Source organism: Bubalus kerabau, chromosome 2, assembly GCF_029407905.1.
Source record: "Bubalus kerabau isolate K-KA32 ecotype Philippines breed swamp buffalo chromosome 2, PCC_UOA_SB_1v2, whole genome shotgun sequence".
Lineage (NCBI taxonomy): Eukaryota > Metazoa > Chordata > Mammalia > Artiodactyla > Bovidae > Bubalus > Bubalus kerabau.
The window spans coordinates 192,473,203-192,488,289 of record NC_073625.1 but is presented as its reverse complement, the minus strand read 5'-3'; the positions used below and the strand labels follow the sequence as shown (position 1 = coordinate 192,488,289).

Sequence of the window (15,087 nt, the reverse complement as noted above, 5' to 3'; positions counted from 1 at the left end):
TGGGTAACCAAACATTCTGAAGACTGATGTACACAAAATCTGAATTGACTTTGATATCCAGACATCTGCATTATCATCACGGCTTCCCTGTCAGAGTGGCTGCACAGTGGCCAGATAATTAATGGAGTCCTCCCCAAGGTCCAGCTTACAGTATGCCCACCAACTCTGTGGACCTGCTTGTGGTCATTTCCCCTGTCCCAAAGTGAATAATTGGCATTGATGTACTTGGCAATTAACGTTACTCTCAGGTTGGGTCCCTGACCTGTAGGGTTAGAGCTATCACAACAGGAAAAGTCAAGTGGAAAACTGACTGGTTTTGAAAAGTCAAGTGGAAAACTGACCTCTAAAACTGATCTGTTCCAGTCAAGATCATAGAGTCTCTAGGGGTGGGACAGTGGCAGAACTGGGGGCCACTTTTAAGGATCTAAAGGATACAGCATGGTGGTCCCCCAAGTCTTAAATTCACCAGTGTGATCCCTGCAGAAATTGGGTCCTGGAGGATGGCAGTACACTGCAAACTCAACCGAGTGGCAGCCCTGATAGTAGTTTCTGTGTCAGACGCAGGGGGTGGCTACTGATTTGGTGTGTTCTTTTCTGTCCCCATCAGGAAAAAAGGATCAGGACCATTTCACATTCACATGGAACATAGATGCAGTTTTGCCCGAAGGCTATGTTACCTCTCTTGCCCTCTTGTAGTCCAAAGACTTCACCATCCTGAAGAATATCACACTGCTCCATTACATCAATAATATTACAAATATGCTGGAGGCCTTGGTAAGATACAGGTGTTCCAGAGAGTAGCAGATAAACACTGAGAAGATTCAGAGACCTGCTACATTTGTAACATTTTTAGGGATCCAGTGGTCAGTAGTGCCCTAAGGCATCCCTTTCAAAAGGCAAAGACAATTATTGCATCTTGTACCTTCAGCCATCAATAAAGGAAGATACTTTTGGGTCTTTTCAGGTTCTGGAAGTGGCATATTCCACACCTAAGAATAGTGCTCTGGCCCAAATACTGGGTGACTTGGAAGACTTCCAGGTTTGAGATAACCCAGAAAAGTAAGAGTTTTTGTAATTGGTCAAAGCTGTGATGCAGGCAGCTGTGCTGCCCCAGCCATATGGTCTAGCAGGTGGTGATGGTGGTGGGGAACGACATGATGTGGAGTTTCTGGCACATCTCAGTGGGAGATTCACGAAGCAGGACCCTAGGTTCTGCCATGCCCCTGGAAGCAGAGAATTATTTGCCTTTTAGGGGAAAAAAAGCCTTGGTGTGCTTCTGTGCTCTGATAGAGATGGAACATCTGGCCTTGGGACACCAAGTGAACATGCAGACAAAACAGTGCCTTGTTAGGGGGTTCTGCCAAACTCAGAAGGTCATCAGGGTGGTTTGGCCCAGCAGCAATCCACCACCAGGTGGAAGGAGAATGTTCAAGACTGAGCATGAGACTGTTCAGGGGTCACAGGTGAGTGCAGGATATGTGGCCCAGACCCACAGGGCACCCACTGCTGCTGTATCAGAGCCCCTTTCTCCTTTCACACCTATGACTATATGGGGAGGCCTTTAGGACACGTGGACAGAGGGGGAAAATCTTGAGCCTCATTCCTGGATGGACTGGCTTCGTGATGGTGTTCAGTTGCCAAGTCGTGTCTGATTCTTTGCAACCCCATGGACGGCAGCACACCAGGTGTTCCTGTCCCTCACCATCTCCCAGAGTTTACCCAAGTTCATGTCCATTGAATTGGTGATGCCATCTAACCATCTCATCCTTTGTCACCCCCTTCTCCTTCTGCCTTCTATCTTTACCAGCATCACGGTCTTTTCCAATGAGTCGGCACTTCACATTAGGTGGCCAAAGTATTGGATTTCAGCCTCAGCATCTGTCCTTCCAATGAGCATTCAGGGTTGATTTCCTTTAGGATTGACTGGTTTGATCTTGCAGTCCAAGGGATTCTCAACAGTCTTCTCCAGCACCACAGTTTGAAAGCATCAATTCTTTGGTGCTCTGCCTTCTTTATGGTCCAACTCTCACATGTGTACATGACTACTGGAAAAAACCATAGTTTTGACTATCTGGACCTTTGTTGGCAAGGTGATGTCTGCTTTTTACTACACTGTCTAGGTTTGTCATAGCTTTTCTTCCAAGGAGCAGCTGTCTTCTAGTTTCATGGCTGCAGTCACCATCCACAGTGATTTTAGAGCCCAAGAAGAGGAAATCCGTCAGTGTTTCTGCCACCTTTTCCCCTTCTATTTGCCATGAAGTGATGGAACTGGATAGCCATGATCTTAGTTTATTTAATATTGAGTTTTAAGCCTGACTTGGTGCCTGAGATCAGCATGAAAGTGGACAGCAGCTACATTACAGCCTCATGCAGGGCTGGCCTTGAAAGACACCAGTGGAGACATATCCCCCACTGGGAAGAGCGCCTGTCATTCACTTTTGTGTGTAAGGAGTGGCCCAGGGTGAGAATATATGTGGACCCAGGGCAGTGCTGGGTGACCTCTGTGACTGGGGACAAGGAAAGCACATGGGAAGACGTACTGGGATGGGCACCAAGCAGACAGAACAATTCTAACAGTTGACATTGGACAGCATTTCTTACTGGCAACCTGTGTGCTGGCACGATGGGTACAAGGACAGAATGACCAAAGTAATGGAGCTGGAGGTTATTTATGAGCCCAAGGCTGATCCAACCACTCACTTGGTCTAACCTGTCAGCAAGAGACCAATGAGGAGCTCCCGATGTGGTTCCTTTCATGAAGTTCAACCAGCTGTTTGCTCTACTGGAACTCTTCTATCCGGGAAGGGCCAGCAGTTTGTTTTCACAGAAATAGATTCATACTGCATAGATAGGTTTGACCTCCTGTCCACAGGTGTCAGCCAGCAAGGGTTTATGGAGTGTTAGTTCCTCTAGCACAGGATCTCACCTTACAGCAAAGGAAACGCAGGGTGCACTTTACACTGCACGATGTGCAGTGATCACAGATCTGCTGCCTGACAGAGCACTGGGACAGTCAGCTAAAGGCACAGCTGAAGTGCCAAGGTGGAGGTAATATTCTGTGGCACCATTTTCCAACAAGAAAGATACCTGAGTCTAAAATCCAAAGGTGGAAACAGGAGTGGCCCCACTTAATATCACTCCCAGTGGTCCACTGGAGAACTTGGTGCCTTCTGTCCTCCAAGTATAGATTCTGCAGGGTTAGAGGTCATGGTCCCCAAAAGGAACACTTCCTGTCCTACTGGATATAAATGATGGATGATGTCTGGGAACCCTGGGTTCCTGAATCTTGAAACCAGGAGGCAAAAGAAGTCACCATCTGGGCAGTGGAGAGGGTAGGGCTACTCTATACTCAAGAATGTGTGAAACCCGTGACCCACACGGGGCATCTTGGTACTCCTTTGCTTAGCTGTGATCAAGAAACTAGAGAATCCAGCTTGTACTTGCAGTGGAAGAGTCTGCCTCTTGATTTTCAGGCACCTGCAGTCTGGCTGTAAGGAATGTGCATGATATATGCGATACTGGTTTAAGGCACACACCAGTCTGCAACATTACCTCTAACTTAAAAGACTGATTTCCAAGCTGGTGCTGAAAGCAAGCCTTCAGCTAGCCATTCCACTCTTCAGCCCAGGCAACTGCTTCCAGCGATGGGATCTGTAATGCTGGTTTGTAAACTAGCCCCTGTACACGAGGGCAAGGAGAGATCTAAGAAAGAGGCAGACCCTCCAGGTCAGCAGGCAGCAGGTTTGATAAGCAGGGAACTGATGAGGTTTGTCTTGGGCGGCCAGAAGATAACTCTCTGCAGCCACCAGAATCTTTAACTTTTTTAAATTAATTAATTTAATTGGAGGATAATTACTTACAACATTGTGGTGGTTTTGCCATACGTCAACATGAATCAGCCACAGGTGCACGTTTGTCCCCTCATTGTGAACTCTCCTCCCACCTCCCTCCCCACCCCATCCCTCTGAGTTCTCCCAGACTACTGCCTTTGAGTGCCCTGCTTCATGCATTCAACTTGCACTGGTCATTTCTTTTACATATGGTAATATACATGTTTCAATGCTATTCTCTCAAATCATCCCACCCTTGCCTTTTCCCACAGAGTCCTTTACATCTGTCTTTCTTTTGCTGCCTGGCAAATAGGATCATCATTACCATTTTTCTAAATTCCATCAGATCAGATCAGATCAGTGGCTCAGTCGTGTCTGACTCTTTGTGACCCCATGAATCACAGCACGCCAGGCCTCCCTGTCCATCACCAACTCCCGGAGTTCACTGAGACTCACGTCCATCGAATCAGTGATGTCATCCAGCCATCTCATCCTCTGTCATCCCCTTCTCCTCTTGCCCTCAATCTCTCCCAGCATTAGAGTCTTTTCCAATGAGTCAACTCTTCGCATGAGGTGGCCAAAGTACTGGAGTTTCCGCTTTAGCATCATTCCCTCCAAAGAAATCCCAGGGCTGATCTCCTTCAGAATGGACTGGTTGCATCTCCTTGCAGTCCAAGGGACTCTCAAGAGTCTTCTCCAACACCACAGTTCAAAAGCATCAATTCTTTGGCATTCAGCTTTCTTCACAGTCCAACTCTCACATCCATACATGACCACTGGAAAAACCATAGCCTTGACTAGACGGACCTTTGTTGCAAAGTAATGTCTCTGCTTTTGAACATGCTATCTAGGTTGGTCATAACTTTCCTTCCAAGGAGTAAGCGTCTTTTAATTTCATGGCTGCAGTCACCATCTGCAGTGATTTTGGAGCCCAAAAAAATAAAGTCTGACACTGTTTCCACTGTTTCCCCATCTATTTCCCATGAAGTGATGTGACCGGATGCCATGATCTTCATTTTCTGAATGTTGAGCTTTAAGCCAACTTTTTCACCCTCCACTTTCACTTTCATCAAGAGGCTTTTTAGTGCCTCTTCACTTTCTGCCATAGGGTGGTGTCATCTGCATATCTGAGGTTATTGCTATTTCTCCTGGCAATCTTGATTCCAGCTTGTGTTTCTTCCAGTCCAGCGTTTCTCCTGATGTATTCTGCATATAAGTTAAATAAACAGGGTGACAATATACAGCCTTGACATACTCCTTTTCCTATTTGGAACCAGTCTGTTGTTCCATGTCCAGTTCCAACTGTTGCTTCCTAACCTGCATACAAATTTCTCAAGAGGCAGATCAGGTGGTCTGGTATTCCCATCTCTTTCAGAATTGCCCACAGTTTATTGTGATCCACACAGTCAAAGGCTTTGGCATAGTCAATAAAGCAGAAATAGATGTTCTTCTGGAACTCTCTTGCTTTTTCGATGATCCAGCAGATGTTGGCAATTTGATCTCTGTTTCCTCTGCCTTTTCTAAATTCCATATATATGCATTAATATTCTGTATTGGTGTTTCTCTTTCTGGCTTACTTCACACTATATAATAGGTTCCAGTTTCATCCACCTCATTAGAACTGACTCAAATGCATTCTTTTTTATAGCTTAGTAATATGCCATTGCGTATATGTACCACAATTTCCTTATCCATTCATGTGCCAATAGACATCTAGGTTGCTTCCACATCCTGGCTATTGTAAACAGTGCTGCGATGAACACTAGGGTACACGTGTCTCTTTCATTTCTGGTTTCCTCAATGTGTATGCCCAGCAGTGGGATTGCTGGGTCGTATGGCAGTTCTATTTCCGGTTTTTTAAGGAGTCTCCACACTGTTCTCCGTAGTGGCTGTACTAGTTTGCATTCCCAACAGTGTAAGAGGGTTCCCTTTTCTCTGCACCCTCTCCAGCATTTATTGTTTGTAGACTTTTTGATAACAGCCATTCTGACCAGCATGAGATGGTACCTTATTGTGGTTTTGATTTGTATTTCTCTGATAATGAGTGCTATTGAGCATCTTTTTGTGTGTTTGTTAGCCATCTGTATGTCTTCTTTGGAGAAATGTCTGTTTAGTTCTTTGGCCTGTTTGTTTATTGGGTCATTTATTTTTCTGGAATTGAGCTGCAGAAGTTGCTTGTATATTTTTGAGATTTATTCTTGTCAGTTGCTTCGTTTGCTATTATTTTCTCCCATTCTGAAGGCTGTCTTTTCACCTTGCTTATAGTTTCCTTCATTGTACAAAAACTTTTAAGTTTAATTAGGTCCCATTTGTTTATTTTTGCTTTCATTTCCATTACTCTGGGAAGTGAGTCATGGAGGATCCTGCTGTGATTTATGTCAGAGAGTGTTTTGCGTATGTTTTCCTCTAGGAGTTTTATGGTTTCTGGTTTTATGTTTAGATCTTTAATCTATTTTGAGTTTACTTTTGTGTATGGTGTTAGAAAGTGTTCTAGTTTCATTCTTTTACAAGTGGTTGACCAGTTTTCCCAGCACCACTTGTTAAAGAGATTGTCTTTTCTCCATTGTATATTCTTGCCTCCTTTGTCAAAGACAAGGGGTCCATAGGTGTGTGAATTTATCTCTGGGCTTTCTATTTTGTTCCATTGATCTATATTTCAGTCTTTGTGCCAGTACCATACTGTCTTGATGACTGTAGCTTTGCAGTATAGTCTGAAGTCAGGCAGTTTGATTCCTTCAGTTCTGTTCTTCTCAAGATTGCTTTGGCTATTTGAGGTTTTTTGCATTTCCATACAAATTGTGAAATTATTTGTTCTAGGTCTGTGAAAAATACCATTGGTAGCTTGATAGGGATTGCACTGAATCTATAGATTACTTTGGGTAGTATACTCATTTTCACTATATTGATTCTTCTGATGCATGAACATGGTATATTTCTCCATCTATTTGTGTCATCTTTGATTTCTTTCATCAGTGTTTTATAGTTTTTTATATATAGGTCTTTTGTTTCTTTAGGTAGATTTATTCCTAAATATTTTATTCTTTTCATTGCAATGGTGAATGGAATTGTTTCCTTAATTTCTCCTTCTATTTTCTTATTGTTAGTATATAGAAATGCAAGGGATTTCTGTGTGTTAATTTTATATCCTGAAACTTTACTATATTCATTGATTAGCTCTAGTAATTTTCTGGTAGCGTCTTTAGGGTTTTCTATGTAGAGGATCATGTCATCTTCAAACAGTGAGGATTTTACTTCTTTTCCAATCTGGATTCCTTTTATTCCTTTTTCTTCTCTGATTGCTGTGGCTAAAACTTCCAAAACTATGTTGAATAGTAGTGGTGAGAGTGGGCACCCTTGTCTTGTTCCTGACTTTAGGGGAAATGCTTTCAAGTTTTCACCATTGAGGATAATGTTTGCTGTGGGTTTATCATATATGGCTTTTATTATGTTGAGGTATGTTCCTTCTATGCCTGCTTTCTGGAGGGTTTTTATCATAAATGGATGTTGAATGTTATCAAAGCCTTTCTCTGCATCAATTGAGATAATCAAATGGTTTTTATCTTTCAATTTGTTAATGTGGTGTATTATATTGATTGATTTGCAAATATTGAAGAATCCTTGCATCCCTGGGACAAAGCCCGCTTGGTCATGGTGTATGATCTTTTTAATATGTTGTTTGATTCTATTTGCTGGAATTTTGTTGAGGATTTTTCTATGTTCATCAGTGATATTGGCCTGTAGTTTTCTTTTTTGTGGCATCTTTGTATGGTTTTGGTATTAGGTGCATCTACCAGAATGTTAAGAGCTTATATGGAGGCCTGAACTGGGTTTAGTCATGCACACCTTCATATGGTCTCACCACCACCTTGCTCTCTCCCAGCTGTGCCCTTGGGGTAGCTTCTAATGTGGAGAAGGCAAGCGGAATGCACAACTCTGACAACCCAGGGCCAACTCACAGGTCAACCAGCAGTCATGTCTTCTTGGTGACCTCCTACAACATGTAAGACCAGTGGATTCTATGTGTGAGCTCATCCTGCATTTTCACTGCTTTAAAGTATGCTTGCTTCTAAGGGGCAGTGTCACATAGAACTACAGCAACGAGTAAAGCATCTCCAGGTCCACAGATACTGGTGTCTGCAGATGTACTGCAGACAGGGGAGCCAAAGCCACACTTGGATTGTGTCTGTTCCTGGTGGAACCAATCACTGCCTCCTCCGTGATGGTGGGAACCAGCTCACCACATGAAGGGCTCAGCATTGACCTCTGCTGTTGGCAGTTCAAGCATTGAGAAGAATGCCAGGAAGAAGCCAGGAGGCCTTGGTGAGAGGTCTGGTTGCTTCCACTTGGAAGAAAGAAGCTGAGTGACACCCACAGGCAAGTCATCTTGTCCACCTTCTGCACTTCCATAGTGGGTCTTGTGGGAGGCAGGTCTCCTTACTGCCCTGTAGACATCCTTGGTACCACTTGGTGATCTTTTCTCTGTCAAGTGTTAACCAGCTGGACAATCAACTACTCAGGGAAATCTTCTGGATCAGGAACTCAGGTCAGCGCTCTTTCCATACAAAATGGACCACGATGCACCATCCGAAGTTGGCTGATAGGAAATCTTCCACAGCCCCAAGCTGGATATGTATGACAACTGTCTACTTTTGGTTGAGGCTAGCACTCTTGCAGATCCATCTGCAGAACAAACCTGCGCTTCCTCCTGTTCTGCCAGCTGGTCACAGGGAATGTACCCTGAAACCACAGATGCAGCCTGAAAAGGAGACATGAGGTAGGAGGAAGATTCAGCACCACGAGTCTGACCACCTGCTGAGTCATTCATGTATGCCTCCAGGGTCTGTTCAGGCCAGCTCTGTGTGCACTGGTGATGGACAAGCCTCCTGTGATGAAATCCTACCCACAGTGGGATGGCAGTGGGAGGTGGAAGCTCTGGGGGACAGATGAGGCCGTGTGGAGCCCTCAGGACGGGGTTAGTGCCCTTACAAGGGTCATGAGAGTGATCGCTCCCCACTGTGCTTTCCATCATGTGAAGACACGAGGAATAGTCAGCTGTCTGCAACTTAGAAGGGGCCCTCACCAGAACCTACCCTGCCAGCACCCTAATCTTGAACTTTCAGCCTCCAGAACTCTGAGACAAAGTTCCGTCGGTTATACACCGCCCAGTTGTGGTATTTTGTCGTAGCAGCCTGAGCTGAGACCATACTGTTCCTGGTTTTCAGTGGAAGCCTACTGTTTACATCTGGTTTTATTGCTTATACTTCTCTAGCTCTTTTGGGATACACCTTTGATGGGGTCCAGAGGTGATGGCATGTCCCAGGTGCATTCATGAAAGCTTTTACCTTTAGGTTCCCTTGTCATTTTTCCTCAGTGGGCAGGGACAGCTTCCCTGCCTTACCTTAGGGTCTTTGCTTAGATATCATCATATCATAGTAATTGGTCCTAGTGAGCAGGAAGTAGTACCCTAGATGCCTTGGATGGTGAGAGCTAAATTCCTTGAAAAGTCTGTGGTCTGTGGACTACCACGGTTTCCCTTCCAGAATGAAAGACAAGTAGTCAAAAGACACCCTGCAGAGCCCACAACTGAGAGGCCCCGGCTTAGTGCATGCGGACTTTTCTGTGACCACATCTTGGCTGCTGCTCCAGCCTACTGACTGAGAAAGCCCTAGGCTGTTGGGTTTGAGTGAGACCTGGACAGAGACCTGCAGGTCTGATGCTCAGGCAAGCTTAGAGCTGGCCAGGCAGAAGTGTGGGCTGCCTGGAGACTCCATGCTGACCCAGGTAGTGTCAGAACTGTACTGCAGGACATCTGGGTGGTGATGGAGAGGCGGCGGTGAATAAGATGATGCAAGCAGGTCGAGAAGGTCAGAGTTACGGCACGAACAGCTCTCTAGGGTTCCCATGGGATGTCTGCCGCGAGTCCCTGTGCCCGGTCCTCTCCTGTTCTGCAGAGAAACCTGCTGTTTCTGCTGGGAATCCTCTAGGGACTTCCCAAATTCCTTGCTCACCATCACTGCTTCTGACAGAAAATTCTTCTCACAGCAGAAGTACATGCTAGGCTCATGACCCCAGGATTCCTTGATGTCACCCAGGTGCAGCTCAGCTACTGATGGTAGGAAGGCCTCCCTCCTGCCGACCCACTTATGGCCATTTCTCCCGCAGCCGAATATATCAGCCTGGGGCCATGGAAGGTGGGACATGCCCCTCTTACTGCTATGTCAGACAATCCTGGGGGAGTTCCTGCTTTCCATCCGTGACTCTGCTCCATCCGTGGGCTCTGCTGTGCTGGTGACAGTGGTCCCTCTGAACCAGCAGGGGTGGGGGTTCCTGCATCGGCTGGTGTAAGTGACCCAGTCACTGAGGGGAAGCCCGGGGGCTGGCATAGCACGAGCACAGTGAAACCTGTACCTATAACTTGATATCTCCAGGGACACCTCCTGTACTCAGTACTTTCAGGTTTGACTGTGTAAGAAAGAAAGTCCTCTAGAAACAGACTGTTGAGGGCTCAGATCTTTTAGGAAGGACAGTGCTGGTCACCCAACCAGCTAAGTGAGGCCCAGAAAACCAGCCCCATGTGATGGAAGGAAGATGTGTGGATACAGGGCACTGCCCTTTCTGCTACTGCTGCTATGTCACTTCAGTCGCGTCCGACTCTGTGCAACCCCATAGACGGCAGCCCACCAGGTTCCCCCGTCCCTGGGATTCTCCAGGCAAGAACACTGGAGTGGGTTGCCATTTCCTTCTCCAATGCAGGAAAGTGAAAAGTGAAAGTGAAGTCGCTCAGTCGTGTCCGACCCTTAGCATGGACTGCAGCCTACCAGGCTCCTCCGTCCATGGGATTTTCCAGGCAAGAGTACTGGAGTGGGGTGCCATTGCCTTCTCTACCTTACTGCTACTCTGGATGTCTCCTGTACTTCCCACGTGACATTGCAGAAGACTGTGCCCCGGGGTCACAATGGACACTCCTTGGCCCCTGCACCATGAAGGGGAACCTCCCCTTGATTTTAGGACCTGTTGATGAACCTAATGTGACCTGATTATTTTAGGGCAGAACTGGAGGTTTTCTAACTGTATCTGTCGCTTCCTCTATATTAATAAGCTGGTGCTTTACTGTGAAGAATTTCCCTCATCAGCAGGTGTGACCTGTGTTCTTTTTAATTATCAAGCCCCCATGGTAACAAGTTGGTGTGATGGTGGTTATGAGCCCACTCCCTCCCTCATTAGCTTAACACTGATGTACATGGATATTTATTTATTCCATATTTGATCATCAATTTCAACTGTCACTCTTCTGGATGTTGAGAGTGAAAGGCCGTTTCTTGGATTCCTGCTCCTGGAGCTGGTCAAGATTTCGGCTTCAGCAACATCCAACAGAATGAGGACTGAGTGGAAAAGGTAGGACGACTGTAGAACAGTGACCTATGGCAGTACTGCTAAGCAGCAGCAAACACACCCAGGCTGCAGACAGAGAACAATCCATCCCAAAGATAAGTAAGCAGTGACTTAGAAGTTGTTTTATATTGAAACCAAGCCCAGCAGAATAAACATCACGTTCAAAGGTCCTAGAAACACACTGAGATACCTGTACATATGCCTTAACAGTGGCTGTTTGGGTAAAGGACACTTGGCTGGACATTACCAGGTACAGATGAGCACGAGTAAAACATAAAAAAGACCATACTCGTGAGAAAGAAATACGTCTGACAAAAAATAAGAGCCCAAGCAAGGTGAATCAACAGGCACATGACTATTTGTCTTATCAGGGCTTTGAGAGCTTTTTTGACTGACAGGAGTTTATAAAAATTCTAAGTTATATTTTTTTTGCCAGTGGTAAAAGTAAACTGGATATACGAAACAAAACAACAAAATACAGGACTATTCACAAGTACATCAGGGCTTTGATTTTATTATTTTTTTTTTAATGTTTTTGTTTTAAACCAAGTTTCCAGCTGTACACTTTAAGAAAATAAACAGGAAGTCATCGTCTGCTTATCTGTGGAGGCAGGCATGCAGGCATGACCAAAACAGAACCAAGGGGCTACCTCATCAAGATGAGAAGCTAAAATGTGCTGAATTACAAAGAAAATACCCCATTTGGCTTCACAGCAAAATGTAAGGGTGAGAACACTTAACATGACACAGGGCTGGCACTCAGCATGCCACAGCACAAGCTCCCCTCAAAAATCAAATGTCTTCTTCAAATAAAATTGTCACAGGACTTTATTCACTGTTTCATCTTCTGGCAGCAGGACTTCTTTGAAGTGGAATCTGAACACAAAGAGAAATGAGGAAGCAATTTGTTAGAAGGCTTCACGTCTTTTAAGAGGAATTTTACAATTTCAAAACACTACCATTGCATTAATCTTATTTTCAGTGAAAACAAAAACAGCAATTAAGACACGCAATAGTTTCAATTATGAGGGCTGAGAAACTGAACGACACCCTGTGAACACAGCATGACGGCCGTGTGAGATGAAGGCCCAGAGGCCCATGTGGTGCTTGAGTCCACGACCCCCACGTGGCGTGCCCTTCACCCCTCCCCAGCCCCCAGGTGTCTGCACTCCCAACCCTCCTCCTGGTACTTCAGTGACGGCTGGCCAGCAGGACAGACACTGACAAGGTTGACCAGGCTGCATCCCACCCACCTCCACGACTGACCACTCCTGGGTCTCTCAGGTCATGGGGGAAGACAGAGGACTTTGGTTACCTGGTAGCACGCCTCCCAGTCTTTGCTGGATCATTTCCAAGTGGTGAATATACTCCGTCAAGGAATGTTCTGGATCTTGAGAAGCAGTCAGGGATCTTTCTGATCTGGGATTTGAGGGTGGACTGGATCTTCAAACACACGAACAACCAAGGGACAAAAAAGAAGTCAACTCAGCAGACAGAATGCAGAGTGTGTGACAGGCAGTGGCACCAGGACTGCACACTAGTGGGAAACGGTAAACGATGTTATCTTCGTATCTTTTCTTTACCACAAGGGGAAAGCACGGCTTTAAAAAAAGTGCTACATTGTCCTTTAGAAACTAACTTCTTTACAACGTCTCCAAGTTTAAGACAACTAAAAGCTACTGTATATTATTGTGTAGTATTTAATTCAATAAATCTTCACACACAAGTCTACCTAGCATTACACCTGGTTCAGCCCAGCGTCCTTCATGTGGCTGCCTTTCCTTCTGACCTCCAGTGACCATGTCACGGCCCACTGCCGCTCCCAGGGCAGTGAGCATCTTACTCACCCGAGCACCATCCACACACAAGAGGCCTTGGCCACCACTTATTCTTTCAGAGGAGCAGCCTGAGCCCAGGGGGGGCCACAGCTGTACTGAGAGTCCCTGCCCTCCTCGAACAGAAGCAGGCTTCTGGGTCCTTACAGGCTCACGTGGCTGTACACTCTGCCTCACTCTGGGGCCATGACTTTCAAAACACATTTCTTGGAGGGACTACATGCACTGGTAGGACATGCTCAGCAGAGACACACATGAGCAGAAACACAGCGTCTAGCACAACAGGCTGCCCATACTTGTGGGCCTGGCTCCTCCGGTCAGGGCAGTTATGCCCGAGATTGTCACACTCTTAACACACAGTTCAAATGGAGGCGTCATCACCAACCAGAGGCCGTGAAGCGAGACAGCAAACGTGTTTCATCCTGCTGGCTGAGGGCAGAGGTGGACGTGTTTGCTCTGATAGCTCCTTTCCGATGACACGCCTGCCTGAGCCCCCAGTGCGGGTCCAACACCACAGACACAAACAGCTTTTCTACCCACTTCATGGGTAGGTTCAAAATACTGGACAAGTCATAGTCAAAAGAATGAAATAAATGACTTGTAAAATCATACTTAAGCATTTGGATACGATTATCACTACTTATGTGTCAATCTGGAGAAGTGGAAATGGAAATCACATCTCTCTCACATGCAGTGCTTGGCTGAGAAATCTCATGGTCAGAAAACTGGGGTGCGAATCATGAAGATGATCAAGCCCACGGCACGTGACCCCATGGCCGCAGCACTTGCCAGTCTCACAGAATCACAGCTCCCACCACCCCAGCCACCAGGGAAACCTTTCCTCACCTGAATTTTTACACAGGATTGATTACACTCTACCATATAACTACAAGGCCTAATTGAAAACCCTTATTCCCCCAAATAACTTACAGATGTTTAACATTATCACTCTAACATCTCACTTGCCAAGTGAGTTGTAAGTATAAAGACATATTACATGTGCGAAACCCCCCCAAATCCCAAAGAAAAGAGATTAAGTAAAGCTAACACCAAGCCCTTCCATGTGTGTGAGTGAGTGTGTGCTTATGTGTGGGGGTTCACGTGCCCTTCCACTGGAGGCGGACTGGGCACACACACAAATCTGCCCAGGAACACTTCTGTGCAAGGCCACATTCTCTGCAGACTTGCCCCTGCCGACAGCTAGGACCCCGTAGTGGAAAAGCAGCTGAGGTTCCTCCGCTCACTTTTCCCTCCTGCGTGGGGATGCTTTTGGCACAGGGTCCCTGGCCTGGCTGGAAGACACATCCCGGGTGGGTGGGGATTCACGAGTGACAGGTGGAGACTGCTGCCGCCGTGGTACCAGGAATCCTTCCCCTAGAAATATTTAACAACAAAGGGATTAAGGAAAGAGAAAAATGCATTTTAGTAAAGGCTCATCCACCAAAATTTAAAATTTACAAACTTTTAAGAGCCTGCGTGATAATTTCAAGACATTTTAAAAGTATTCATTATAAAAACTGTATTAAAAAAACCTCAAGAAGGAACCTGAGTTTTGAGCACCTGCGTTTTGCTCCTGCAAGGCAGACCCTGACTATCTGCATCTGGGTGGGCAGTATCCTGGAGGAGGGCCCAGCATCCCGATGGAGAGAGGAGGGCGCCAAGTGGCCTGGGGTGGATCTCCCACACCCAGCTCTGAGGAGTGAGAGATGCAGAAACCCTGGAGACCACCAGGTTCATCAGAGGCAGGGGGTGTGGGGGAACCTCGTGAAGAACCTTGAAGCCATCTGACTTCAAGCTGTGAGGATTCACACGTGGAAGTCTAAGCTGATGGGCACCACTAGGGAAGCCCAGTGGCCATGCAGGGTGCTGACCACTGCAGATGGCCCAGGTGGCTTGGCTATACCTGGGCCTGGCTGGTCAGATGTGGCAGTGGACAACCGCAGACTGGACGGGACTGAAACAAAGGACGCAGCCATGCTCCCTGAGTGAAGTAGAACTTCACTCCATGTAGGCAACAGAGAGACTTTTTA

The 15,087-nt window shown here is 46.2% G+C and overlaps 1 protein-coding gene across 15 annotated transcripts in view; it reads right to left on the bottom strand.

Annotated features, from left to right (window-relative positions):
- Nucleotides 1-11,716: 11,716 nt before the first annotated feature.
- Nucleotides 11,717-15,087, bottom strand: part of PCNT (pericentrin) — a 105,700-nt gene continuing 102,329 nt past the window's right edge. For all 15 annotated transcript variants that reach the window (XM_055569866.1, XM_055569868.1, XM_055569876.1 and 12 more), the window contains 3 exons: nt 14,302-14,431; nt 12,538-12,665; nt 11,717-12,098 (listed from right to left, as the gene is read on the bottom strand). In XM_055569866.1, the coding sequence (XP_055425841.1) occupies nt 12,055-12,098; nt 12,538-12,665; nt 14,302-14,431 (302 nt within the window). In that variant the 3' untranslated portion in view covers nt 11,717-12,054. The remainder of the gene's footprint in view (nt 12,099-12,537; nt 12,666-14,301; nt 14,432-15,087) is intronic.